Genomic DNA, 27,799 nt, shown 5'->3' with positions numbered 1-27,799 from the left:
GGTCCTTCATGGGCCTACCTAGAACTCTTATCCACAGCACACCCAATGAAGGGTCATCTGGCCTCTGCTTGAAGACTCTTGGGGCAGAAATCAAAGGTTTATCAACTCGTGGGTCAGGATCTGGTCCAACCCTTTCATTTTTACAGATGAGAAAACTGAAGCCCGGGCAAGTTAAAATGCCTGATCCCAAAGGTAATAATCCTTAGCATTGGGGTCTTATCAGCTTCCAAAGGAGAGCATGCCACTTAAACTGTTAAGCTTTTCCTTATATGGAGCTAAAGACTGTCTCTGTAACTTTTAGCTGCTGCCACCAAGTAGAACCTGTCTTATCCTTCCCTCATATGACAGATGGCCCTCAAATACACGCAGAAGGCTCTCCTATCCATCCCCAACACACACACACACACACACACACACACACACACACACACACACTATCTTCTCCTCTCCAGGCTACATACCCCTAGGTTTATAGAGCTCTTTCTTCTCAGCCACACTGTAAGGCAGTGGGGGCTGATAGTCTCCCCATTTTATAAGCTTAGGGAGGTCTGGGCATTTACTCAGGGTCACACAGCTCTTGTCAGAGCCGGGTCCCTGGATGCCAGGGCCCAAAGCACCCAAACAGCCTTTTTCAAGGCCCACATAAGCCTCTTCCTCTATGACTCGGCTTGTTTCTAGGGCTATCCATTGTGTCCAGCATCCTACAGCATGGTCTGCCTCAGGTAAACACCGGAGGCTCTGAAAGCCTGGTGCTTCTGTCCGATTCCCTGTATGTGGATGAAGTCACTCGTCAGCGCCAGTACTGTCTCGTCCTCCTCGTCTACCTTGCTTATATCCACGAGGACAGGTGAGCCCAGGGCAAGGTCTGGTGTAGGTACCCAGAGGAGGGGCAGGGAGAAGGTGGCAGCCTCGCCAGAGGGCTTTGCTCTGGCCTCGTATTTCCTTAACTGCTCCTCAGGTGAGACTGTGGGCCCAAGGTATTGACAGAAGAGAGAGATCCCCTTTCTGGTCAGCAGGGAGCCTCTTGGGAGTCTGGTGACCTGGGGAACTGAGGAAGGGGCCCTTTCTTGTCTGGTCTGTTATGTTCTCCTGCTTTGTGAGCATCGATGGCCAAAGTCTCATGCCCTACCCGAGGTCTTAGACTCATGGCACAAATGGACTGGGTGATGTCATTGGGGCACTGCCAGCAGCCTTCTTTGTAATAGCTTCTGAACCCATCCTTCAACATGCTGGGCCCCTAGACATTAGTGGCCACAGACTATGATGGGTTGGCAGGACCAAGCAAAGGCCCCTGGGCCAGCCATTCTCACCCGCAGCACTTTCATTGGCAGGTTTGTGCCAGAGGCTGAGTTATTTTCAGCTGTGAGAAGCATGCTGCTATCAATCCAGGACCAGGGTCAGCGTCCTCCTCCTTCAGTTTTGCGGGCAGCCCTTTACCTCCTCACAATCTGTCAGGACAAAGCAGAACCTTTAGAGAAGGTATTGATGATTTCTCTTTGGCTCACCTAGCCTATGGAAGGTGCTGAACCAGAGCTCTGAGCTTTTTACCTTGCTTTTACAAGGCAAAAATCCCCAGAGGTGGGAAGAGATCAGTCATTTCCAGAGATGCCTTTGGCTGTCAATCTCTTCCTGATGGGGCCTGTCTCTTACTTCTGGGATGAGCATTGGGGAGAGTAGGGGTAACATGGAGAGGTCAGGGGGAGGAAAGAGCCAGTATGTGAGGCTCTCTACCTGCAAACTTGAAAGAGCTGCTATATAGAAATACCAGATTATTGTTGTTGCTGTTATTTCTGCCTTCTGTGACAAAGGCCTTGACAGTCATGTCAGCCACTGGTGGTGCTCAAAGAATCCTCCTGGAACAAGCCTGCCTTTCCATCCTGCTCCGAGGGCTTCTCCAGGCTTCTCTGCTTTGGCCCTGGAAGGCTTGACCTTGGGGGAGGCAGATGGACTACAGGCATGGTTTGTGGAGCAGTAAGGAGGTCTTCTTGCCCCCAGATATTCCCCCCAGTAGATTGACCCGACACCCTAAGTCCCATTATTAGAAAATCACAGCCTCACAGCCATGGAGCAGAAAGGGCCCCCAGAGGCCCATCTACCCCTCTCATGTTCCACTTGAGGAAACAAGCCAGGAGAGGTCATAGAGGGAGTGCCAGAGCAGGGATTTGAACCCAGATTCTCAGATTCCTAACCCAATGTGTTTTCTTTGAGGAAAGGACCTAATTCCTGCTGTGATGTTATCCCGGGAATGGTAAAATTCTATTAGTGGTCAGTTAGTCAAGAAACTTTGATGAAGCACCTACTGTGTTCCAGGCACTGTACTGAGTCCTGGGGATACAAAGAAAGGGGAACATGGAGCCTCCAGTCTAATGGGGGGATAGCCTACAAACACAGTGCACAATAAGCTCCAGATGGGAGAAACTGGAAATAATCACCAGAGAGAAGGCATGAGGATTAGGAGAATCAGGGAAGGCTTCCTGTGTGTGTGTGTGTGTGTGTGTGTGTGTGGTGGGGGGCTGTAGCTGGAGCTTGAAGGAAGTCAGGAGGGGGAGATAAGGAGGGAGGGCATTGCAGGCAGGGGCCACAACCAGGAAATATGCCTGGAGGTATCACTGAATCACAGAGTATGTGCATGGTGGTGTGAGGTGTAGGAAGACTGCTGGGAGGCCAGGCAGGGTCAGGTTATGAAGGGCTCTGTGTGCCAAAGACAAGGTTTTATGTTTGATCCTGAAGGTTTGAATAGTGTAGAGAGTGCTGACATGCTCAGACCTACACATTAGGCTGGTCATTTTGGGAACTGAGTGGGGAGAGGTTTGGGGCAAGGAGGCCCAGCAGGCACGAGGTGATGAGGACCTGCCCAGGGTGGTGGCAGGGTAAGGGGCAGGATGTAGAGGAGGCGGCATGAAGATGGGCAGGCCTTGGCAAAAGCTTGGGGAGTTCAGGATGACCCCGAGGCTGTGTGCCCGAGTGCCTGGGAGCCTGACGGTGCCCTTCACAGTAACAGGAAAGCCAGGGAGAAGAGAATGTTTGGGGGAAAGATCATGACATATGGAGTTTAAACTGCCCCTGCACATCCATTGGGAAATGTCCAGTGGGCAACTGAAGATGGACATCATGTCCTCCCACTGGAGATGACTTCTTGGGCAGAGCCTCTTCAGAGAGTTTTAGAGCAGAGAGTAGAAGGCACCTTGACAGATGGGCCCCAGCAGTCTCCTCAAGGCATCTGTGGCCAATGGCCTTCTCCTGCAGGCTCCCCTCAGTGCCATCAGGAAGATGCTGGAGGGTGTCCCAGACCTCCACCTGGTCTACAGCCACCATCCCTGCACCCTCAAGTTCTTCCTGATGTACCCAGACTTACTGAGCAAGTTTGGTCACCGTGTGCTGGGGCTTTGGCTGTCCCGGGAAGATGGCAGGAGCCAGGAAGCTGAGGATGAAGCCTCCATCACGCCCGCCAGGCCTCCTGCTCTTGCCGACCCCGGGGACCCCTTGCTGCCCATCCTGAAGAATAGTTCCAGTGTTCTGCTCATTTTACTGGTAGGTGACTAAAAGGAGATGGGAGACTTGCCCCCTTTTACGTTCTTCCTCCCTTGGGAGGGGCTCAGGCCCCGAATTCTGGCTCCATGGCTTGGAGCCAGCCTGAACCAGCAGGAGGTGTGGCTTGTGATCCATAGAATTCAGAGGTAAGACATGAGGAAACTGAAGCCCAGAGAAAGCAGGGGGCTTGCCCAGGGCCCCACAGGGTGTAGGGCCAGGGTTTTAGTGAGTTCTGGCTCATTCATCTACTCACCTGCTTCCTAATGGGGCTGAGCTCTTTTGGTCCTTGGGAGTCAAGACTGAAAGGGCAGCCTCTGAATCAGGGTAGGACTCAACCGCACAGGAAATCTGGTTTTCTGAGAGTGACCTCTCTCCAGCCCCGGCTTGTGATTTTCTTTTTCTTTTGGCCAGTGGTTCCTGGCCAGAAAAGCTAAAGATAATTCCCCATTCACATTGTTCCAGAGAAGGGGAACAAGACCCAAATCCTTGTTTGAGGAACTTCTAGTACCAAAGATCCATGTCAATCCCAAGAGTCCCTTATGGTCCCTAGTATGAGGGCCATTCCAACAGAGGTTTGCCCTCCAGTCACCTGGCCTGAGAAGAACCAGGGTCTCTCTATCTCTGAATCTCTCTGTCTCAGTCTCTCTGTCTCTCTGTAGCTGCCCCAACAGAGGCCTTGCCCTCCCAGTCCTGTGGTCTTAGGCTTCCTGTGGTGCTTAGGAGAGTCAGGGTCTCTGTTCCTGTCTTTGTCCATTTGCCTACTGATCATCAGTTTCTTGGATAGGATAGTCCAATCCCTAAAAAGTCCTCCAGACTTTGAGGTGCTCTCTTTGGTGCAAGATGAGGTTTAAAAGAGTCCAACAAACTCCAGTCCCTTTTTTCTGTTATGCTTAGGAGTCCCTCAGTTCTAACTCAGCTGCTGCCCTCCATGGTTCCCCCAAACACCAGCCCTGCCCATCACCAAGAACACTCCTTGGGGAGGATCCTTGGAGCTTCCCCTGTTACAAAAGTGGGAAGATGGGGAATTCTGGTGGGATGGGATGTTTCTGCTCCCAGGGCCCCATGCTTCTCCACCTGGACACCCGAGCTCACATTGCCAGTTGATCTGTGTAGACATCCCCTGGCCCCAGCCCCCACTCTCTCCCATTGTCTTAGCTCATGCCACCATGCTAATTCTCCTGTATGAGTAGGAAGGTGATTGAAGCGGAAATTGCTCTAAAATAAAGTGTGTGTGTGTGTGTGTGTGTGCACGTGTGTGTGCATGTGCGCGCCTGCTGGGGGTTGGGGTGAGGAGTGGGGAGCAGAGCTCAGCCTGTGGTAATTTCCCTTTGCAGTGACCATTGTCAGGCCACTCTGGATGTCTTGCCTGGACCTGGCCTCTGATGCCCTCCATCTCGGTGTGCCATCTCTGAAGCCTCTCTCAGATCCCTCCTCTCTTCTTTCTCCTCCCTGCTGCTGCCTTGCTGCCAAGCTGGCTGCTCCTAGTCCCTGGCACAGAGCTAGCCCAGCCCAGCCCTCCTGGTCATCCTCCAGGGAGCCTCTCATTCTGTCTATGCTTCCTGCTTGGCTTTGGCTTTTTCACTGGACCAGAACTTTCACTGGTATAGGGATCTCCCTGGAAAGAAAGCCCCTCCATCAGTGTAGATCACAACCTGCCCTGAACCTTGAGGAGCAGCAAGGGGCCTTCTGGCTCAGGTGTCTCTCCTACCACCCCATTCCATCCTGGACACTCTCACGCTAAACCTGCCTGTGATCCACATTAGCTCTTTTGGTTGCCATATCACAGTGTGGATTCCTATTGAGCTTGCAGTACACTAACGTCCCAAAATCTTCTTCAGATTAACTGTTGTCCAGTCCCACCTTGTACCTATAGTTGTGAAGTTTTGACCCTGAGTGTCTACCATTTTGGTTCTGTCCTTTGGAGTTCAAAGAGCATTTTACTTAACAGAAAAGCTTGAGGCAACATAAAAGTTGGGCCGTCCTGTCTTGTCTGCTTGCTGTTGTAACCACCCTGAGCAGCTGTCCTGCTCCTTATCCCTCGCTTAGTTGGAATGTGAGCATTCCTGATACCAGGCCCACACACTTGCATACATCCAGGCGATTTGGAAAGCTCTTCTGAGGTGCAGAGGAGATGCCGTCTCCCTTCCTGGAAGGAGCGCCCACCCTGTAGCAGCACCAGACAGTCTGGCCAGCTGTGCTCAAGTCGGAGGTCAGGAGGGCGGGAGAGGAGCCTGGGCCAGCCCTCTGCCTGCATGGGACTTACTCTGCCTTCTACTCCATCTGTCTCTCCCTCCACCTTTTTTCTGCTCTCCCTATCTATACTTCATTATTATTCTTTACTAATAATAACTCCTTCTGCTCTTCCTCCTGCTTTTCCTTTTTCTTTTTTCATCTCTCTCCCTCTTCCCTCAGTATTTCTCCCCCACACTTCCTCTCTTTCTTTCCTCCTCTTTTCTTTTCTCCCCTCCTTTGACTTCCTGGATAGCACCAATGTCCTACTGTTCCATTTTCCCCCCAAGTCACGGTGAGTGATTTTCACCAAGCCTGCTGGTCTCCCCTAGTCTCCCTCATGACTGATTGTATAGCAACAAAATAGTTTTTGGCTTTAGAGCTTTTATCTGTGTCTGTGTTTCTCCACGTGATACAAATCAGCCGCTGGGGAGATAGATCCTGTGACCCGGGATTTCTTAGCACCATGTATCGAATAGGGCACATTGGATGGCCATGTGATCTGAGCAGGCTCTGAGCTTTGGGGGTTAATGGTCTCTGGTCCTGATGCTGTTTAATTAAATAAAACAGCTTTTAAAAGTGTAATAAGAAGTAACTGTCTTTTCCACCAGACTGTGCTCCTGAAAGCTAGTGGAGACAACCAGAGAAAGGTACTTCCCGCAGCTCAAGAGAAGGGGGAACTCTTTCCTCCTCTGGCAGACAGCTGGGCCTCATACCTTTCTGCTTTGCTCCCATCATCGTCATCTCCTTCCTCTTTAGCAGACTCTCACTGCCTTTCCCTAGAGCAGGGCTTCTTACCCTGGCCTCCTCAAACTGTTTTTTTCAAATATTCTGATAATTGTATCTTGATATAATTGACTTCCTTTGTACATTTATGTATTTTATTGTATACATTTTAAAATGTCCCACAAAAGGGTCCATGACACAAAAAAGGTTGAGAACTCCTGCCCTAGAGCTTTGTAACAGACTTGGCTTTGGGTCATGCACCTATGGTTAATTACTGAAAGCATTTCCATGTATGGGCCACGACTCCGAGTCCATTGTCAGATTCTGTCTGAGCAGCTGGTCTGTTCCCAGGCCTGCCATTCTCTTCTAACTCTGCTACTTTCCATTGGTAGCTGGGATGAAAATGCCACCTGTGCCCCAGTCCCTTCCTTATTTTGATCAGGATTTTGTCAGGTGTTCTTGGGTCGTTCTCTGCTTTCATTTAACCCTTTATGGATCACCATAATTGGTTTGACAGTCAGTCAAGAAGCATTGCTTTATCAAGTACCTACTATGTGCCAGGAAACATGCTAAGTGCAGAGGAGCCAAACAAAGAAATGATCCCTACTTGCATTGAGTGTAAATTCTAATAGGGGAGAAGACTCATCTCAGGAGGCTCTCTAGCACCCTGGCAACCTCTTTTTTATGTCAGGCCTCAGAAACCATCTGATTCTAAATCTGGTGCTCTCTTGGGCCTTAGTTTGCTCAGCTGTGAAATAGGGAGCTAGGCTAAATGACCTTGAAGGTTCCTTTTGTTGTTTTATCTTCTTTTGAGACAACAAAAATATTTGTTCTTTTCTAGAGAGCTCAAAACACTTTACATATTACTCATATTTTTTCATTTAAAAATATGTAAAGGTGTCTCCAAAAATTCCCTGAGAAGAAGGGCCTATTTTAGTCTCAGTTTACCAGTGAGGAAATCAGCACAGAGGAAGGAATTAGGTCACTTGCACAGGGAAGCATGGAATGGAAAGGACACTGTATCCAGTACCTGAATTTGAATCCTGCCTCAAACACTTAGTGGCTGCGTAACCTTGGGACTAGTTATTTAACCTCTCTGAGCCTCAGTTTCCTCATCTGTAAAACTGGGGGTTAGGGATAGCTAGGTGGCACAGTGAATAGAGTATCAGCCCTGGGGTCAGGAGGACCTGAGTTCAAATCCAGCCTCAGAGACTTAAAATTTACTAGCCATGTGACCTTGGGCAAGTCACTTAACCCCAATTGCCCTGCCTTCCCCCCTTCAAAAAGCAAAAAAAAAAAAAACAAACAAACCCAAAAACCCAACAACAACAACAAAAAAAACCCCTGGGGGTTAGATCCCTTCTTAGTCCTATGAACCTAATGATTTTGAAAAGACCTTTTTGACTTTAAAAGCTATGCATGGCTGCTGCTCTCTTGACCCTTTTGCTGACTCTGTGCTTTGATCATGTGAGCTGTAGCCTTGTTCTCTCCTTCAGGACCTTGTCTATTCCAGTCCCATGGACATAGCCCGAAAAGTGCTGACAGTTCTGAGAACCTTCCTGAAGGAAAATGAAGACATTCAGGTGGGGAGCCTTCTCCGGGGCCATTTTCTACAGATCCTGCAGCAGCTGCTGGTGGAGAGTGGAGCTGCACCTCTACAAGGTGAATGTCTGCTTGTCCAGAGGCCTGTGAGCTCATAGGAGAGCATTTAGAGTAGGTGGGAGCTCTCTCCTCGGCCTCCTTTCCTCCCTTACCTTCACTTTTGAGCAGAGCACTTGGGACACTCCCTCACTTTCATTTGAGTCCTCCTAGGCAGGTTGTGCCAGGTACAAGGTACCCTCTGGGTCTTTGTTCACTGAAAACCATAGCTAGTGAGCCCCCATTGCTAGATGTAATGAAATTGTATAATAAGAAAAGTAGCAACAAAACCTTTCTCTCATAAACCTGTGGTTCCCTTTTCCACAAATCCACACCATCAGAGGGAAGAGTGGTTATACCCAAAGAATACTTGTGGAGGAGCACACAGGCACAGCCAGGGTCAATGTGTGCAGGAGCAGCGTACATCCCTGCCATGTTGAGCTGCCCCCAGACCAATCCTGCCAGGATTGGGAGGGGAGTGTGTGTGTGTGTCACTCTGGGGCCCTGGGCTGCTGGACTGGTGGTGTAGAATGGCTCTCTGCTCCAAGCTTCATCTGGAGGCCTCTTCAGAGGAGCTGCATCTTTCCCCAGAAGGAATGGGCCCTGCTCTCTCTGTTCAGCCCAGAGGTTCAAGCTTCAGTCCTTTCTGGGGAGAAGCAGGTCCTTCACATGAGACACACACACACACACTCACACTCACACACTCACACAGAAGGATCCTGGAATTGAAGAGTCTTATATGTGACTTTCTCTTCTGTAAGGACAGTCAGTCATTCTCTGCAGGGACCACATCTTTTGGAAGTGAGTTCATCCAGCCAACTTTCTTCCCCCTGCCCAGGAGCCTTATCTCTGTTCCTAACCTCTGTCTGACTTAGGGTTAGAAAGCCCTTTGTCCTTTATCAGTTTCTAAGTCTAGCCACTCCCCCTTCAGAAGAGTTTTCTAGGACTCAACACACCACCAGGGGTTGGATGAGTCCAAAGCCCCACAGTTCCCCTGTGCCTCCAAGATGTTTTGGTCTCCCATGCAAATGAGAGGGAGGAAGGATGGAAAGCTAGAACATCCCTCCCCTCCTCCCCTAGGCTGCCCTTTTATCTCAATCCTTGGTTTCAATTCCTGACTTTATTTTGTGTGTGTGGCAGGTAAGGAGCCTCCCAGGCTTACAGAGGCTGCACAATGAACATTCCTCCATTATTCCATAACAGACAATTGACATTTCTTCATTGCTTCCAGAGTACTGCCATATGGCAAGTACAGTTAACATCCCTGAGCCTCAGTTTCCTCAGTTGTAAAATGAAGAAAGGTTGAATTAGAAGGCCCTCAGGTTCTCTCCAGCTTTAGCTGTCTGGTCCTGTGATTGTGATATCACCCCCCATTTTACAAATGAGGAAACTCAGGCTCAGAAACATGGAGTGACTTGCCTGAGGTCCCATGGCTAGTCAGTGTCAGGGTTAGGACCTCAGGCCATCACAGACTCAGAGTCAGAGGTTGGTGCATTTCCCATAGTTTTCCCCTCCATTGGAAATGTCTCTTCAGTGTGAAATCCATAGCAGGTAGGACCCCTGTCTCTTGGCCCCAGATGCCCTTGAGAACACTTTGTTGTTTCCGTTTTGTTTATTTATATTTAGTTGTGTTTCGGTTTACGTGTAGCGGGTTACTTATCTGTCTTTTCTTTCCTCCTGGCTTGTGCACTGAAGCCCCAGTTAGGAGAGGAAAAGAACTGTGGGGGAGGGAGAGAGAAGAAGGAGGGAGACCTCAGGTTTCTTGGCATAGTAGACAATGGTTTCCGAGGCTAAATTGGGCCTTTTGGTGGAAAAGAAGCTTATTCAGGCTTCCTTGCCCTGGGGAGGGGGGTGCAGCTTTCTGAAGTGGGGAGCAGCTGGAAATTTCGGAAATTTTTTTAAAAGAGAGGTTGAGGTTTAAGTCTCCCAGGGAGTTTTGTTTCTTGGCCCTAAAATAAGACAGCTGCTTCCTCTCAAGGGAAGAGAAGATGAAGACCATTGCCCTGCTCAGGCGTCTGTGAGAATGGCTGCTTGAGTAGTAAGATGAGGGGCCCCAGGAGCTAATCCCTTTGTTTGAGGGATAAACAAAGGAGGAAAGGAGTCTGGTTTAAATGAGTATTCCACAAAATGGGGGTAGTTCTGTGGTGGCCAGTCTGGCCACCCCTTGAGTTCCCCTCCAGGAGCAGGGAAGCCAGGTACTCTTGGCAGTCATGGTGGGGCATTTTTGGCTGCCCCTGTCCTGGGGCATCTCCCTTCAGCCTCTTCTACTCCCCTTCTTGCAGCCAGCAGTAACCTGCCCCTGTTGCTCAGCCTGCTTTTCTTGGTGCAGCCAAGGAATGAAACCCAGAGAGAGCTGGACAGCACAGACCTGAAACTGCTTCACCAGGGTGCGTGAATCTTTTGGGGAATGGGGACCCCTCAGGGAGCAGGAATCCCTTGGGAAGTGGATATCCCTTGGGGAGTGGGGATCCCTCAAGGAGTGGGGACCCCTCAGGGAGTGGGGAACTTTTCAGGGAGTAGGGACCCTTTGGGGAGCAGGAACTTCTCAGGGAAAGGGACCCCTTAGGGAGCAGGAAGCCCTCAGGGAGCAGACCTCTTGGGGAGCTCTTGCTTGGACTATAGTAGGACTCTTATCCCTGACACAGGGATCCTTTGGTGACCCCCATGGAGCCTTTCCCAGAATAATGTTTTTAAATGCATAAACACCTGGGATTACAAAGGAAAGCCATTTTATTAAAATACAGCTATTGAACTATTGTCACATGAGTCCCTGGATCACAAATTAGAAGCCCTGCTCTAGGAGGCCATGGGCAGAGGTTCTCCTGGGCCCCAAGGACCCTTTCCTGGACCTTTTCCATGATTCCTAAAGAGGCTCCCCTGCCCCTTTTCTGGCTCCTCCAGCTCCTGAGTTATCCAGACCCCTTGACTTCTCCTCCTTCCACCCCTCCACCCCGCCATTGATCGTCTTTAGCCAGCTATGGCTCCTTTATGGCAGGTGGTCAAGGGAAAGGGGAACCTCAAGCTGGCTCGTTTGTCAGCAGTCAAGGTTTAATGGAAGGAGGTTTAAATTAATGCCCCAAATATAATTTGGGGATCATCCATGGATTCCCTGTTCCCCTCCACTGTGTTTCTGACAGCTTCTGTCCCTGGTTAGAGTTTATGGCTCTCTTGGTTAACAAATGAATGTCAGTCTGAAATTCTGATGAACCATAATGATGAGGGATAGCTCCCAATAGGTTCAGCAGCAACTCTGATCATATAAGACCAGAAAACCTGCAATAGTGTCTGAAAAGAATTCAAGGTCTCAGGCTTAATTGGAGTGAGAGTTGTAGAAGTTTATTTTTACGCTTCTATAGAAGCGGGCAAGAGTCCTGAAGGGACCTGCAAGTGAGAGGGGTATAGGCTTTTACTTTTAAAGGGTAGGGCTGACATTGTCAGGGCTGACCAGATAGAGGGAAGGGACCTCAGTGCATAGATATAAGTTAGGGCTGACTGAGAGGAACTTGTGACTTCAGTGCATAGATAGTTTAACTTGGAGATGAGATTTGGGCCAGACCAAAGGAGACATGAGGAGATTAGGCTAGGACAAAGGAGTCACAAGTAGTTGCCTAGGCAGAATGCGGATAGGGGGAAGGGGGCAGAGTTTGAGGCTGGGAAAGAGAAACATGATTTTACAGACTGGTTTTACAAATTGGTTTAGACCCCAGGTACCCCATCAATAGGATTCTTCTTGGCCTTTCATTGACTTAGAAGGTGTATTTGCCAAACCTGAGGTTGACACTGAGCTGAGAGGGACAGCCAACACATTGGCTGAGTCAGCATCCCAAAATACTTTCACAGGCTAAAGCTAACAGGTGAAATTCAGTGGGTGTCACTGTAAAGTCTTGCATTTGGGTTAAAGAAAAAATGAATTGTAAAAGCAGAGACCTGGGGGGAAACTGAAAGAAGAGCTTAGGGTCTTAATTGGTCACAAACTCCATGGGGGCTGATGGTCTTAGATGAGCCTGTGGTCTGTCCATGTGCACCTCCTTCTCTCCTCCCTCTGCTCCTTGGAGGGTCTTGTGGCCCCCAGGACCTGTCCCTGCTCCCCCTACATCATCTGTGCCCCTCCCTTTCTGGCGTAGGTACCCTGGAAGCAGCTAGAGTTTATGGAGTTGCTCGTGCCCATGTCCTGATCGATTGTTTGTGGGAGGCGTCCTTGCTCCTGCCTTGGCTTCTTTGTTGCCCTTTGGGCTCTCTGCCATCAGAAGACTCCTCTGAGCTGGTCCCAGGGGTCACAACCTTAGTGCCTAAGATCTTCCCTCCTTCCCCCTGGGCCATGTGCTGGATGCCCTCTCCCCCAGACACATGTGCTGCTCACTGCCTGCCTGGGCCAGAACTTTCTCCATCTTCCTCCCTCACAGATGTGGATTTCTGCTGAATCCTGAAGCTGGGAAAACAAGGGTCAACCTTACACTTCATTAAAAGAAGCAGAGGGTCCAGGTCAAGGGAGAAATTGTGTCCCTGAGCCCTGCCCTCAATAGCCCCCAGTGGGTGCTCATTGTGCTCAGCTTGGGCATCACTTGGTTACAAGAACATGGACAAACTGCTGTGTTAAACTAGAGTGGAGAAAGGGGCCATGGGAGTGAGAGGTCTGGAAACTGTCTGGAGAACAGAGAAGGGGGAAGAAAGCTGAGGGACTTTGCTAGGATGGGAAGCTCAGTGGTCAGCTCCCCTCCAGTGGGGATTCCTTTCCCATGTGTATAGCAGATGGCCACCAAGGTTCAGCTGTGATTTGGGGGCATGGTCATGGCCTAGGGGACACTTGTGTGGGCAGCTCCTGAGAACAGGATGAGGCCAGTGTGGGGATGATGGGGTCAGACTCCCCACCTCTCACAGCCCCTCAATGAAATGGGTGACTTCACCAGGCATGAAGTGAGGAAGAGGTGTGAGGAAGACTTGTATTTCTAAGTTAGAGACCAGCGGCCTACATTGATGTGATTCTGTGAGCTTGCTTTGTGACCAACTTAGCCCTTCTACTTTCTCCCTTGCTTTAGTTGAGCTGCCGTGTGGCATATGGGCCCCCTGGGATGCCCTTTCTGCAGAGCTCCCAGGACCCCTGGCCCAGGTGGGACCATACTGGAGATTGGATGGCTGTTGAACTCATGAGTGAGATTGCAGTGAACATGTTCTAGGTCTTGCTGAACATTTGAGAGCATCCAAGATGAAAATCACACCCTAGGAACCAAGATCAAGAGCTGGGAGGGACTCCATGGCTATCTAAGCCAACCCCTACCATGTCATTTTACAGAAGAGGGAATTAAATTAAGTACTTGCCCAAGGTCACATGGTAGAAAGTAAGCATCAGAGAGGCAAGATTTGAATTCAGGTCAACTGGCTGCTGACCAGCATTCTTTCCACTGACTTCAGCATCCTTCTGGTCAAACCCATACATGACCCTTGAGTCAATGGACCATGGTTCCTTGTTTGCTGCCTCCTTAGTTTGGTATAGAAAGTCCTCTGTGCCACTCTTCTCCCCTCCCCTCATCACTAGGGTCATTCATAGGCTCAGAAACTCAAGGATGGGACCTTAGAGGTCAGATCAACCCCCTCATTTTGTCAGTGAGGAAATTGAGGCTCATATTTTCCTTCATGCCCTTTCTGATCCAGGCAGACTGGCAGCCAGCTGTCCTTTAGGCCTGCCATATCCTGCCTTCACCCACAGCTGAGATGCATCTCCCTCCCCTGGTTGTGTCCAAGCCCTATCCCACTTCAGAGCAGGGATCTCCTACAGGAGGCCAGTCCTAATTCACACCCCCTCCCCCAGTGCTTTGGAGATGCCAGTGTCATCCTCCAGGCCTAGGATTTCACTGGTCTAGGAAACTTTGAGGAGTATCGGCCCTTGTTCTGTGGTTCCTGCTCTGACAGCAGCTCAGGGCACTGAGGTCTGGAGTAACTTGTTCAGGGTCAGGCAGCCAAGACAGGTCAAAGGAGAGACTCAGACCCAGGCCCTCCCAGTTCAACTACACCACACTCCCTCTCCCAAAGCTGATCATCCCTGGTTGGTTTTTAATATGAGGAAATTGGGGTGTGGCGTGTTAAGATGTCCTTGTGGAGACTCGAGCCAGCTTTGACCGTTCTGCTTCAGGGATGTCAGTGCCCGACTGCTGGCTTCAGCCCAGCATCCACATCCTTTGTGTTTCCAAACTGAGGGTTGGCTTCCAAAGTGGAGGCGGGCAGCCCCTAGCAAGGGGTGGAGGAGACAGAGAATGACTGAGGCTAGCACAGTTCCAGGAGAGGGACCTGGTGACCGGTCAGAAATGCATCACTGTGGCCTTCTAGATCAGTGCTTCTCTCTGCATTCATCCTGTCAGGACACGTTTTCCCACAATCCTCCCTGGACTGTCTACCCATAGGCCTTTGTGGTGATGTCAGGCTGTCTAGGAGCACGGCCGGCACAGGCCTGGGTCCTGCTTCCACAAAGTGTGTATGGGGTGGGGGGGTGTGCAGTCCGAGAGCTGCTGGGGGTGTTGCCCTGCAGGGTGTTGTGGGAGGCTCCTTCTGTTTTGCAGTGAGTAACCTGTGTGGGAAGTGCAGCCTGGACCACTCAGAGATGCTGCTGCCTTCCTTCAACTTCCTGTACTGGAGTCTCCACCAAAGTACCCCCAGCAGCCGGAAACGAGGTATAGGAGGGTCTGGGCTGGGGCTGGCCTGAGGGATGGGGATGGTGCTCACTGCTGGGGGCAGAAGATGCTAGCCTTATTCAGGAAGGCCCTGCCTGAAGCCTGTTGCCCACCTCTCTGGGCCAGCCTGGCGGATCTTTCTGAACCATTGAGGGATGTGGTCTGTGAGTATGGTGACTCAGGGCCACATGGGGGAAGAAGGAATTGGAGATCCGGTACCTCAGGGAGAGAAGGATTGGATTCCAGATTCTTGCAAACTGGAACCCTTTTAACTCTGGCAAGAGCATACCTTGGCCTTTGAAAATGGGAACAAATGGGGGCGGCTAGGTGGCACAGTGAGTAGAATACTGGCCCTGGAGTCAGGAGGACCTGAGTTCAAATCTAGCCTCAGACACTTATCACAAAAACTAGCCATGTGACCTTGGGTAAGTCACTTAACCTCAATTGCCCTCCAAAAAAAAAAAGGATTTGTTAGGAGTGGCCAGGTGGTGCAGTGAGTAAGAGCACTGGCCCCAGAGTCGGGATGACCTGGGATCGAATCTGGGCTCAGATAGATACTTAGCACCACACCCAGAAATAACTGGCCGTGTAATCTTGAGCAAGTTACTTAACCCCAGTTGCTTTAAAAAAAAAAAAGAAAATGGGCACAAAGAGGGGCAACTGCATGGTGCCCTGGATAGGGCACCGGCCCTTGGGTCAGGAGGACCTGAGTTCAAATTCGGGCTCAGACACTTGATACTTACTAGCTGTGTGACCCTGGACAAGTCATTTAACACAGTTGCCTCAAAAAAAAAGATAAAAGAAAACAGTCTCAAAGGAGGAATGCAATATATTTGCACTGAGGCAGAGAAGCAAGAGGAGGCTGTTCAGTGGCCAGGATTCCAGCTGGGCTGTACCCATGAAGGGGAGGCCTGCAGAGTGAGGTAGGAGAGGATGGTGGGAGGTCTTGAGTGCTGGGTCTCTCACAGTGGACACTGGGAGTGAAGGTGGGCTTCCTGCTGGAGGCATTTTCAAAATATTCGGGAATAATAGTGAGATAATAACAGAAAGACCCCTGAACTCATTGTCAGAATAGTTGAGTTCAGATCCTAGCTCTTTCACTCATGAGCTCTGAGACCATGCTCAAGATACATCCTTTCTCTGGGTCTCAGTTTTTCTCATCTGTAAAATGGGACTAACAGTATTTACAGGGTTTATGTGAGGAAAGGGATAGGAACAAAGCCTTTGATTTCATGAGCAAAAGGAACTCCAGGATGAGGATGCTACCTCCTTTAGGGCAGGTCAGTGCCTTCTTGATAACTTACAAACTTGGGGAGTTGGTAAAATACCAAGGGGGTAAGTGATGTGCCCAGGGTCACACAGTCAGTGTGTGCTCAAGGCAGAATCTTACCCCAGCTCTTCCTGGCTCAGAGGCTGACCTTCCAGCCACTGTGGCCATACAAGTTATGACTGTCATGTGAACTTTTCAGGGACCTCCACGCAGGCAGGCAGGCTCCTCTCTTGGAGAATGAAGGGGGTCTTTGTGCTGGTTCATTCGTTTAGTTGCATATTTATTTACTCAGACTAGGCCTGTCAGAGCTGGAAGCTTGGGAACATCTACTTCCCACAACTTTGTTTTTCAAGTGAGGAAACTGAGGCCCGTGGAAGCGATGGCATTTGTCCAAGCTGGGATCTGAATTCAGGTCCTCTGGTTGTGAACTCAGTGCTCCTTCCACTGTGAAAACAAAGGCACAGGCAGCTTGGAAATTGAGATATGGGTAAAGAACATTTGGTTTGAAGACAGAGAATCCAGATGAGAATCCTGGCTCTGACCATACTATCTGTGGGATGACCAAGAGGGGACTGGGATTGAATCAGCTGTCAAATCCCCCCCAACTCTAGAACCAATCCTTCCTTCCTTCCTTCCTTCCTTCCTTCCTTCCTTCCTTCCTTCCTTCCTTCCTTCCTTCCTTCCTTCCTTCCTTCCTTCCTTCCTTCCTTCCTTCCTTCCTTCCTTCCTTCCTCCCTCCCTCCCTCCCTCCCTCCCTCCCTCCTTCTTCTCCTTTATCCTCCCTCTCTTGGATATTTACTGATTGCCTACTGTATACCAGATACTTGACCTGTGTTTATACTACCAGCTCCCTCTCCAGTCTTGGGTGCTTTCCCTGGCGCCTGGTGGCTGGTAGCTGTGGCCTTGCTCTCTTGTGAACATGCCGTGCACACCTTCTCCCCCTACAGCAGTGGCCGTGCTTCTGTCCAGCGCACCCCTACTCACACTGCTGCAAAAGATTCTGGGGCTCACGTGGATGGAGTCAGGCCCTGCCTCTGTGCCTCCAGGCCCCTCCACAAAGGAGACAGCCCTCCTCTGCTCAGGTTGGCTGCTCATGGCCTCCCTCTCTGCTCAGCAGCACCTTGGAGGGTTGGAGGTGAGTCTCTTACCTCGTCCCCCCCCCCCAATTTGATGGTAAGCTCCTTGAGGACAGGGATGTTGTTTTCCTCTGGATAGCCCTGCCCCAGCCCAGAGCTTGCACATAGGGAGCACTCCCCTTACTCTCTCTTTGTGGCTAGGTCATTGGCTCCTCTCTCCACTCTGGGCAGGTTCACCAGACACTCACAGTAGAGCTGGACAGAGTCCTGCACACCCTAACTTTTAGGAAGAAGAAAGCGGCCTTGTTCTCAGGTGTGTGGTGGGAGGAGGGCCATGGGGAGGAGCCTTCTGTCCTGGACACTCACAGCACTCAGCTGGGGTGGAGGATATGTGATTTGAGCTGGTGTGGGGTGGAGGTGAGCTGTTGATCCCAAGGGTCAAGATGGAGGAAGCTGTTCTCTGTGCAGCCAGCATCCTCAGATTCCTGCGGACGGCCCTGGAACAGCATTTCTCCTCGGCCCTGGTGACACTGGTCATCTCAGACTCAGGGCAGTTGCCCTCTCCGGAGGATTCTGCCCTTTCCCCGCTGTCCCTTCAGCAGGTTCTGTCCCTCGTGGTCAGCCTTCAGAACCTTCTGGTGCAGGTAAGTACCTAGTACAAGAGGCAGGTGGGGCTTCTCTCTCCAGCTCATTCCCAAAGAGTCACTGAGGCCTTGGGTGATGGGTCACTCCAAGCCCATTCTTTCTTCCAGCTCTGCTGGGCCAGATCATTGTCCACACTGGATTCTGAGGACTAGAAGGGCCATTAACAGCCCTCTGGAGTAGTTTTACAGAGGAGTAAACTGAGGCTCTGGGAAGGATTTACAGCTTTAGATATTATTAAGCCATGGGCATTATCAAAAGCAAGGAACAGTGAGGAGCTCTCCTAGGGTAGAAGGAGGCTAAAGCCTCCTGTCCCCAGGGAGCTTCACTTGTTTGGTTAATTCAGCAAACATATATTAGGGGTCTTCTGTCAGCAGAGCATCGAGACCCTCTCTGGAGGAGGTCTGAGACACACAGCATTACAGAGAAGTTCATTGAATGGGGAGAATCAATGACTGCTTGTGGTCAACACAAAGGGAAGGACCCTTCTGATGGGAAGGCCCCAGGAGAAGGGAACCTCAGAAACCAAGAGTGGGGGGACACCTTCTTGCTCTAGGGGCTAGTGCAGGTCCAAGGTGGGATTGACTGCTGGCACCCTGCTTGGGTAGGGAGGGCAGTGAGAAGGGCTGAGACTGGGCCCACATTGTAGAGAGTCTGGGGCCAGACCAAAGGATTTGACCTTGGTAGGGAGTCCCTGAAGATTCTGATTAGAGAAGTACTATGTCAAGACTTATGTGAGAGAAAGATGGTTCTGGCAGTCTTGTGAAGGACCAGGGAGAGGGGGAAGTAGGAGGAGCTGGAAGGAGCTTAGGCCCCAGGCCAATGGCCCTGAAGGCTGGGGCTGGTGACCAGCAGAGAGAGCCCAGAGAAATGGAGGCAGGGCCCTGAGTGGGTGAGAAGGGGATCCGAGCAGGAGTGACAAAGGATGCTCCATGAACCCAGTGGTCAGAGAAGACCATGAGGCTTGTAGGAACTGTAGGCCCCCTTGCTAATGAGCTAATGATTCAGCTTCAGAGCTCAGAAGTGAGTTTCTAGGTCAGGGGCATGTTGGGAGTGGGGAAGTGTCATTCACCATCCTCCACAAGCCACTAGAAACCACCAGACCCTTCCTCTTTCGACTCCCACCTGTGCTCCCTGCTGCTCTTGGTCCTTGACTTCCTGCTCCAACAGGGATGAGGTCTGCTCTCCTTGTGTCCACACCTCAGAGAAGGCCATTTGGTGGGGCATAAGACTGTCGTGTGGAAGGGGAGTAAGACGTGTTCTGTTTGGCTTCAGAGGCCATAACAAGGAACAGAGGGGGTGAGGAAAAGAGGCAAACTTGTGCTGGAAGTCAGGGAAACTTCCTAACAGTGAAAGCTGTCCCACAGTGTCTGGGCTGCCTCTGGGGCCGTGGGCTCCTCCTCAGAGGCCTTGAAGCACAGGCTAGAGGACCTTGTTATGGTTAGGGGTTGGAGCAGGTGAACACTGGGGTCCCTCCCAGTCCTGGGATCCTGAATCTTGCTCAGGGCCTGCTGGTATGTGCCCAACATACCACCCTGTTCAGCTACTCTTTCCCTAGGGTCATGGTTATTATTCAGGTTTCATTTCTTCCAGGAAACCTTCCCTGGCTGCTGATTTTTTTTTAAATCTCGGTCTCAGTGTCCTTGTTTCTTCTGTGCCCAGCCTGTGAAGAGGAGACTTTTGGGTCTCTCCTCACTCTGTCTTTGGCATTAGGGACATTGTAGAAATGTGGGAAGAGCTGTGACCTTGGCATCCTATGCACTGGATTCCCATCCAAGCTCAGGTATTTTGGTGTAGCTGGTGACCCTGGGCAAGATGACAAGCAGCTTGGAGCCTTGATTTTCTCATTATAAAGTTTTTGTGGTGGTTGTTTGGTCTAACTCTTCATGACTCCATTGAGGTTTTCTTGGCTAAGATACTGGAATGGTTTGTATAATAAAATTAGGGGCATGCTGCAAATGAGTCCAGCATGTCAAAAATATGGTCATCTTCCACCTCACTGGATTGTTGTGCAGAAAAAGTCCTTTGGAAACACAGGTAACTATTACCACCGAAGACACTGTCATGTGCTAGCCCTCTTGGGGGCAATCCCGAAAAGGAGTCTGTCTTTGGGGTGGCAATTAGAGTGACAGCTGTTCATTGTCCTTTGGGCCCCAAGCCTTTTTGGAGCCCCTTGACCTGGTTCCCCACCACAGTTACACACTCACCTCCCAGAGCAGCTGGATGGGGTGTCTCACTGTGTGACTGAGAGTTGTTATACCTGAGTTTAACTGTAGAAGTATTTGGGGAGATAATGATTACTCTCCTCTGGGTCACTACACTGAGAAAACAAAGACCTCCACGCCTGGGTCCAGGACGGTGAAACTCTAACCTGAATGCTTCTCAGGAACTGGATTTGGAAATGTCACCCACCTTGGAACCTGCTGTGGGGAAGCCCAGCTTCACTGATCCACATGAAAAAAGGAATCGTGCCTTAGTTCCCCATGGTGCTTTTGAATTCATTCATTCGCTCATAAGCATCAAGCTTCCAGACTCTAGACTTTGAGCTTCCGGGACTCTGTCCATGACTATCTGGACTATTAACTGTCCTCTCCTTTTACATTTCTTGCTCCTTGTCCTGTCGCCTCTCATGACCCACCAGACCACACACTTGGGTTTCCTCACAATCTTCCTTCTCCACCCCTACTCCTGTATTTCTAAACATTACCAGAGGAAGCTGCTCAACTTGGCCAATTGAGTCTACCAACAGAAATTTGTTATCTAATCTAATTTTATCTAATATCTTTAGGAGTCTTTTCTCACTTTCCACAGCAGAAGTTCAAACCCTTTTATCTGATCAAGCCCACTACAACATATCTTCTTTCCTCTCAGATAGGCTAGAACAGTGACCCAGAGAGAGGTAGGCTTAGGTCATAGGTTCCCAAAGTGGGTGATACTGCCCTGTGGGGGGCCCTGGAAAGACCCAGAGGGGCAGTAGAAGCCTTGGGTGCAATTGGGGGGCATTGAATAAAAATAAGGGGGTGATAGAAGCAAAGGAAAGAAGGAAAAGGAAAGAAGAGAAGAAAATTTTGAAAAACTGTAAATACATATTTCATCTGTTGTGTAACAGAGTTAAAGTCACAGTGTTTACATTTTTTTCCAGATACACAAAATGCAAGTTATAACTGATCAGTGGTCAAGTCCACTGAGAGGTCTTAACAAGTGAGTGTTGGTAGGCAAGTATGCCTCACATTGTCAGGAAGTCCAGCATGCATCAGTAGGAATATGTGTGTGTAATGTCTTCTTTAAAATATAATACTGTATGGTTACATGATCAAAATATTGCATATTGCATCATCACAATTTCAGCAAAAGAAAAATCCGACAAATTTACAATAAATTATTAAATTTAAGATGTGTCATTTAAAAAATTTATGTATATATATATTTTTTAATGATGCAAATTTTTAAAAATGTTAAAGCATATTTTATGGATGGAATGAGAATTTTTTTTAAAGGGGACAGTAGGCCAGATAAGTTTGGGAACTTCTGGGTTAGGTGATGGGTTTTGGGCCAGCTGAGAACTATAGAGAGCTTGCCACTGCTATAGCACTTGTACTCAGCAGAGAAGAGCGCTGTACCTGCCAGGATGAATGGAAGATGGTCCTGCTCTTGATCCTGCTGATTAAACAGGAGCAGGTTAGTGGTTAGCAGCACCACCTGGTATTCAAAAGTGAAAATAGAGGCTATCTGTCATCACCACTTGCCTTTCCTATGTTACTTAATGTTGTCTCACTGCTATAGAAATTAGGCTCCTTGAGGGCAAAAGCTGGTTGATTTTTGTGTTTGTATCCCTGGTGCCTACTACAATGTACATACTGTAGGAGACCTGGCTTATAATAGGGACTTCATGAATGCCTGTTGATTACTTATCTCACAGTGAAACATGGTGGGGTATAAGTGGTAAAATGCTGAACTTGGTGTCAGGAGACCTGCCTCATTTATTATCCTTTCAGAGCCTCAGTTTTCCTTATCTGTAAAATGAAGATAATAATTCTTACACTTACTTCATAGGATTGTAGAGAAAAAAACATTTTAGGGGTGGCTAGGTGGCACAGTGAATAATAGAGCACTGGCCCTGGAGTCAGGAGGACCTGAGTTCAAATCTAGCCCCATAGACTTAACACTTAACTAGCTGTGTGATCTTGGGCAAGTCACTTAACTCCAATTGCCCTGCATTCCCCCCTCCAAAAAACCAAAAAAAAAAAAAAAAAAAAAACAAAAAGAAAACATTTTGTAAATCTCAAAGTTCTGTGTAAATGTATACTATTAGAATATCTCCCCTTGGGGTTTGCTTGCCCAACTCACACTGCCACTGGCAGATTGGGTCCCCAGAGGGGTAGCTGTTACTAGAGGTAACCCTTTCAGAGCTCTCCTCTAAAACACTAGTCATGAGTGTCCACAAGGACACTTCTTAATCAGCCAGTGGGCTCAGGTCTTTGGCAAGGATGGAGGATACTCAAATGACATGGCAGGGACAGTAGTGACAAAGAATTTCTGCCCAACATGAGGGATACAGTAGGCCTTGTTAGCCTTGGCATTTGATTCATTGTTCAGCTAGAATCTCCAACTACCTTTCAGACATCTTGAATTGGAGCTTAAGTTCAATATGTCCAAAATAGAACTCATCACCTTTCCGTCTAAACCTTCCCCACTCCTACTTTACCTATTACCTTTTGTGGAGAGTAACACCATCCTCCCATCCCTCAGGCTCCCACCTTGGTGTCATCCTGGGCTCCTCACTCCCTCTCACCCCCATGTCCAAGCTGTTGCCAAGGCCTGCTGAGTTTACCTCTTCAGCATCTCTTGAAGACACCCCCATCTTTCCTCTGATACTGCCCTCATCTTATTGTAGGCCTCATGCTTGGATTATTACAGTAGCTAGCTGTAAGGGGTAGAGGGTGGGGGTAGGGGATGGGGGGTGGGGTCTGCCTGCCTCAGGGCTCTCCTCACTCCAATCCCTCTTTCATTCAACCACCAAAGTGATCTTCCTAAAACACAGGTCTGACCATGTCACACATGCCCCCTCCCCAACTCAGTAAACTGCAGTGGCTCCAGGAGTGAATACAAAATGCTGTGTTTGGAATTCAAAGCCCTTCATAACACAGCTGCCTTCTGCCTTTTCAGTCTTCTCACACCTTACTGCCCTACACGTATTCTTTGATCCAGTGACATTGGCCTTCTGGCTATTCCCTTATTTATATAAGACACTCCTTCTCTTGGCTCTGGGTGTTTCTCTGGCTCTCCTCCAAGCCCCAAATATCCTCCTTCCTCTGATTAGACTTTCTTTAAATCCTCCCTTGTGAAGGAAGCCTTCCACAACTCCTCTTAATTCTAGTGTCTTACCTTTGTTAATTATTTTCTATTTATCCTGCATAAAGCTTGTTTTGTATATATTTCTTTGCATGTTGTCTCCCCCACTAGAATCTGAGCTCCTTGAAGGCAGGACTTATCTTTTGCCTCTTTTTGCATCCCTAGTGCTTAGCATAGTGCCTGACACCTAGTAGGTACTTAATAAATATTGATTGATTGATTCAACTGGGCTGCCTCTTAGCAGGGTTAGCTCTTTTCAGGATAGTGTCTCTGCTGAGCTGGCATCTCAGCTGGCTTCTCTTCTTTCCAGTCCTGTAGAGACTAGCCACTAGGCTAGATTGAGCAGGCACTTGGTGGCTGCCCTGCTGCTACTGAGCTGGGCCAGACAGCTTGTTCTGCCCCTGGAACCAGCGTCTCTGCTGGGCAGGTAGACCGGTGATTGCTCTTCGAGGGGGCAGTAACAGTCTTTTTTTTCTTTTTTCCCCCTCTGCCTTCTGTTACTAGCAGGGCTAGAAGATACTGATATTTCTTCAGCTAGAGTATTAGCTCACAAAATGCAAAAGTTTCTTTCTTTTGATGCCATTAAATCCTTAGCTTTGAAGTCATTTGTCACTAGGAGGTTGGAGGTAGTGGAAGATTTGCCTCTCCAAAGTCATTTCCCTCTTCAAGTCTCTGGATGTTAGGTTAGGTTGATTGGTCTCCATTCAGCCATGTTCATTTTCCATATTCCACTGGGAATGTTACCTAGATTCACCAGTGGCTAGGGATAAAGGTGTGCCTGGAGTCTGTGCCCTAGAGTTGGCATTCATTGTCTCGATGGCCTCTTCTGGTACACTTAACCCTTTCCAGGGTGGAGAATGTCTATTTTGCATCAGAATTAGGGTTAGGAAAGCTTTTTGCCTTTACCTTAGTCTCATCTTTTATCCTCTGAAGACCTTCAGCTTTTGCTAAAGTCTCACTGGGGCATGGATCACACCATGGATTTTGAAAGCAACCCTTTCAATTGAGTTGCTGTGGCCAAACATGATGGAGGAGATCCATTCAGTGCAGAGGCCAGGTTGAGGAATATTTCCTGTGAATGGAGAAGTCCTTCAGATGCTGCTATTTGTGGAGGACGCTATGCTGATCACATCAAGCCCCAAGACACAAGGTTCCATCTTCACAGGATGAGAAGATGAACTGGTCACATGCAGAAAACAGCCAGAAAGTACCAGCATTGAGGAATGCCTCCAACATGTTGAGCACCCCTGGGGCTTTGGAAGTCATGAACCAGAGGTGAACTACATGGGCAGGCATGGACAGACATTTGATCTCCTTTCCTGGAGGGATCTTTTGAATTGGAAAACCATGGATCCATTGGAGAATTCTGAGCATCCCCTTCTCTCCCACTGCATTTCAACCACACTGGACTTTTAGCTCTTCCCTGGCCTCATCCTACCCTCTCTGCCTCTGAGCTTTCTTGTTGACTCTCTCTCACATGTGGAACACAACAGCCCCATTATATGTCTGTTGGTTACAATGATAACTCACATTTACCTATTGTTTAAAGATTGACAAGCACTTTCTTCTCATACCAGACTTGAGAGGCAGGTAATGCCAACATGATTACTCCCATTTTACAGAAGATGAAATAGGCCCAGAGAAGGGCAGTAATTAGATAAAGATCACATAGCTAGTGAGTAGCAGAACTGGGATTTATTTAAATCCAGGTCTTCTGATTTTAAGCTAAATGCAGTGCTTTCCAGATTTTCAAAAAGGGAAGAGAGTAGATTCTGCATACCACAGGCCAGTTAGGTTGACTTGAATTCCTAGTGAAATTCTAGAATGTATCATTCAAGAGAAGGTTGGTGACCATCTAGAAAAGGCAGCAGTAATCCTAAAACCCAGGATGGCTCCATCAAGAATAGGTCAGATTAGACCAATCCCATCCTTTTGGACAAGCTTACTAGACTAAGAGATTAGGGAAATGCTCATACACAGAGTTCACCTGGATTTTTGAGAAACCTTTGACCAAATCTCTTGTACTCTTTTTGTGAATGAGATGTTGGTATGTGGACTAGATGACCATATGGTGAGGGGCCTCTGGAGTAGTTGGACAGTCTATTGCTATCAAGTATAGGCTTAGAAGGAGGTCTCTGGTAGAGTGGTCCAGGATGCTGTGCTTGGCCTGGGCAGGTTCCCATTTCTAATTGTAACTTGGGTAAAGGTTTAGATGGTGTGCTTGGCAAACTTGCACATAGCATAGAGCTTGGAGGGATAGTTAGTACCTTGAATAATAGAGTCAGGAGCCTAGCAGGTGTCTATAGACTGAAACACTGGCCTGAATCTAATAAGGTGAAATTTAATGTGGGTAAATGTAAAGTCTTAGACTTGGGCTTGGAAATACAGTCTGGGAGAGGCATAAGTAGGCAGTGGATGGAGATCTGGGGGTTTCAGCAAGGGCAAGCTCAGTGTGAGTCTAGACTACTCAGGGCTCCTCACTGTCTGTGTGAGTCCAGAGTCTAGAGTGGGAGAGATGCCCAAAGAACATTGCTAGAGGCTGAGTGTCTGATGTGAGGGTTTTTTTTAATGATTACTTGTTTACCTTTAGCATCCATTTTTCTAAATTTGGAGTTCCAAATTCTCTCCCTCTCTCCATCCCCTCCCCCAAAGTTTTCTGGGGGCCTTTTCTTGCCACATTACTCATTTCTGGAAGAAAATCCCCCGCCCCCTTCAGACTGAACCTTCCCTTATGATGACAAAAATAATTAAGTGGAAGCATCTGTTTGGGTGACTGCCTGCCCTGTGGGGAAGGAGGCGGATTCCACTATCTCTTCTTCAGGACCTTTGGTGGCTCTTGGGTTGCTCAGAGCTTAGCTTTCTCTCAGTGGTCCTTTCATGGCACCCACATTGTGCTCCTGTCTCTGCTTACTTCACTCTGGGCTTGTTCACACAATACTTCTCAAATGTCTCCAAATTCCCCGTATTTGTCATTTCTTAATGCACAGTCACATTCATTTATCTTAATTTTCTGAGCCATTCCCCTCCTGATGGGCACCCACTTTGTTTCTAACTCTTTGCTAGGAATTTTTTGGTGTCTGTTGGATCCTAAAGGTAGAGATACTTTAGTCACTTTCCTTGCAAAATTCTGAATTGAAATCCAGGAGAGCTAGACCAGCTCGCAGCTCCAACGGCTGACTCATGAGCCGGGCTCTCCACAGCCACTCCTACGTGAACTTTTCTGTTTTTGTAAACATGGCCAATTGGAATCCTCCCAGTTTGGATTACATTTTGTATATTATTAGACCTTTCAAATGGTCATTTATTATTTATAATTCTTTTAAAATCTCTTTGCCATCTCCTTCAACCACTTAATTAATGTTGTACCAGATTAATTCACCCAATAAACATTTATCAAGCTCCTGTGTGCCAGGCACTGAGCTCAGCCTGGGAATACAAAAAGAAACAAAAGATAGTGTAGCCCTGCCCTCAAGGAGCTCACAGTCTAATGGGAGAGACAACATGCCAACAAGTATATACAAAGCATGCTATAAAAAAAACAAACAAACCAGGAAATAATGAGCAGGGAAGGCTTTGCCTCTGATCAGAATCCTCTTCCTTCTTTCCTACCTGAGCTGCTGAGTCTGCCTGAAATCTTTCTGGATCCTCTCGGATAGAAGTGGTTTTGCCCAGTTGCTTCAGTTGGTACTTCTGTGACATGATCTCCAGGCCCTTGACCCTCCTGGTTGCCTTCCTCTGGACACTCTTATGTGCAGTGCCCAGGACCAGACCCCATACTCTGGATGAGGACTGACAAGGGTGGAAGACCGTGGGATTCCCACACCCTTCTTCTTAGAAGACCTACAATCCAAGATTGCATATGAATTTGGCTAAGACCATAGTCATAGACCCAGGTCTCCAGCCCCACAGGGAGAGCATCTGCAGTACTTCCCTTATAGGTTCCAGCCTTCTGCCTTCCACCTCCACCTCTACCTCCACCCCTCCCCACCCCATACCATGCACCACCTGTTCTATGTGCAGGTGGCTGCTTTAGATGGCCAGAAATCTTGGGATGTCTGCAGTCCCCTCTACCTGTCCTGGAGGTCACTGGCTAGGGCTCACACAGAGACCATTCCCTCTTTTCCAGAAGGACCTGCTGCTGTCACAGGCTGTGGTTGGCTGCCTGGAGGCCCTGGTGGACTTCTTGCAAGCCAGGAGCCCGGGTGTAGGTAAAGCCCCTTTGCCCTCTGCACATCCCCTAAGCCTCCTGCTCCAAGGCCTCCAGAATCAGAAGGACACAGTGAAGGTGCTCGAGACTAGTGATTTCAGCTAGACCGGCCTGACCACCTTTGTCCCTGAAGATGTCTGACTTCCTTTATTCTGATCTCTTTCTCCCTTATGTTGTTTTTTCTCTTCCTTCCTGTCCCACTTTGTCCTCACCATTGCCCTTTCCCTTTCTGTTCCCCTTTCTTCTATTGCTGTGAGTGGGTCTGGGCTGTCTGCCCTGGCTGTGAAATTAATCACCTACAATTAAGGGGGTGCTGGAAATAAATAGAAGGTGAGTCCAGAGGACCTTAAAATTCTTCTAATGGCAGGGGGGGGTAGTGTCTGAGCCTGTGGTTTCATCAGTGTGGGCAGCCTACAGCATGGAAACCCTCCAGTGCCCCAGCTTCTGTTGTCAGGGGCACTGAGAT

At 48.9% G+C, this 27,799-nt stretch overlaps 1 protein-coding gene across 1 annotated transcript in view; it reads left to right on the top strand.

Moving 5' to 3' along the window:
• Positions 1–27,799, top strand: part of MEI1 (meiotic double-stranded break formation protein 1) — a 74,789-nt gene that overhangs the window by 42,483 nt on the left and 4,507 nt on the right. Inside the window, exons 18-27 of the mRNA XM_069099360.1 lie at positions 679–847; positions 1,332–1,479; positions 3,247–3,531; positions 7,983–8,148; positions 10,407–10,511; positions 14,676–14,786; positions 17,004–17,191; positions 17,364–17,445; positions 17,601–17,776; positions 27,253–27,334. Coding sequence (XP_068955461.1) covers positions 679–847; positions 1,332–1,479; positions 3,247–3,531; positions 7,983–8,148; positions 10,407–10,511; positions 14,676–14,786; positions 17,004–17,191; positions 17,364–17,445; positions 17,601–17,776; positions 27,253–27,334 — 1,512 coding nt within the window. The remainder of the gene's footprint in view (positions 1–678; positions 848–1,331; positions 1,480–3,246; positions 3,532–7,982; positions 8,149–10,406; positions 10,512–14,675; positions 14,787–17,003; positions 17,192–17,363; positions 17,446–17,600; positions 17,777–27,252; positions 27,335–27,799) is intronic.

The sequence above is a fragment of the Petaurus breviceps genome, unplaced genomic scaffold (assembly GCF_028583685.1).
Source record: "Petaurus breviceps papuanus isolate PSGF00001 unplaced genomic scaffold, PetGlider_PUasm1.0 379, whole genome shotgun sequence".
Classification (NCBI taxonomy): Eukaryota; Metazoa; Chordata; class Mammalia; order Diprotodontia; family Petauridae; genus Petaurus; species Petaurus breviceps.
The sequence above is the reverse complement of the archived record's forward strand: the minus strand, read 5'-3'. Positions and strand labels throughout refer to the sequence as shown.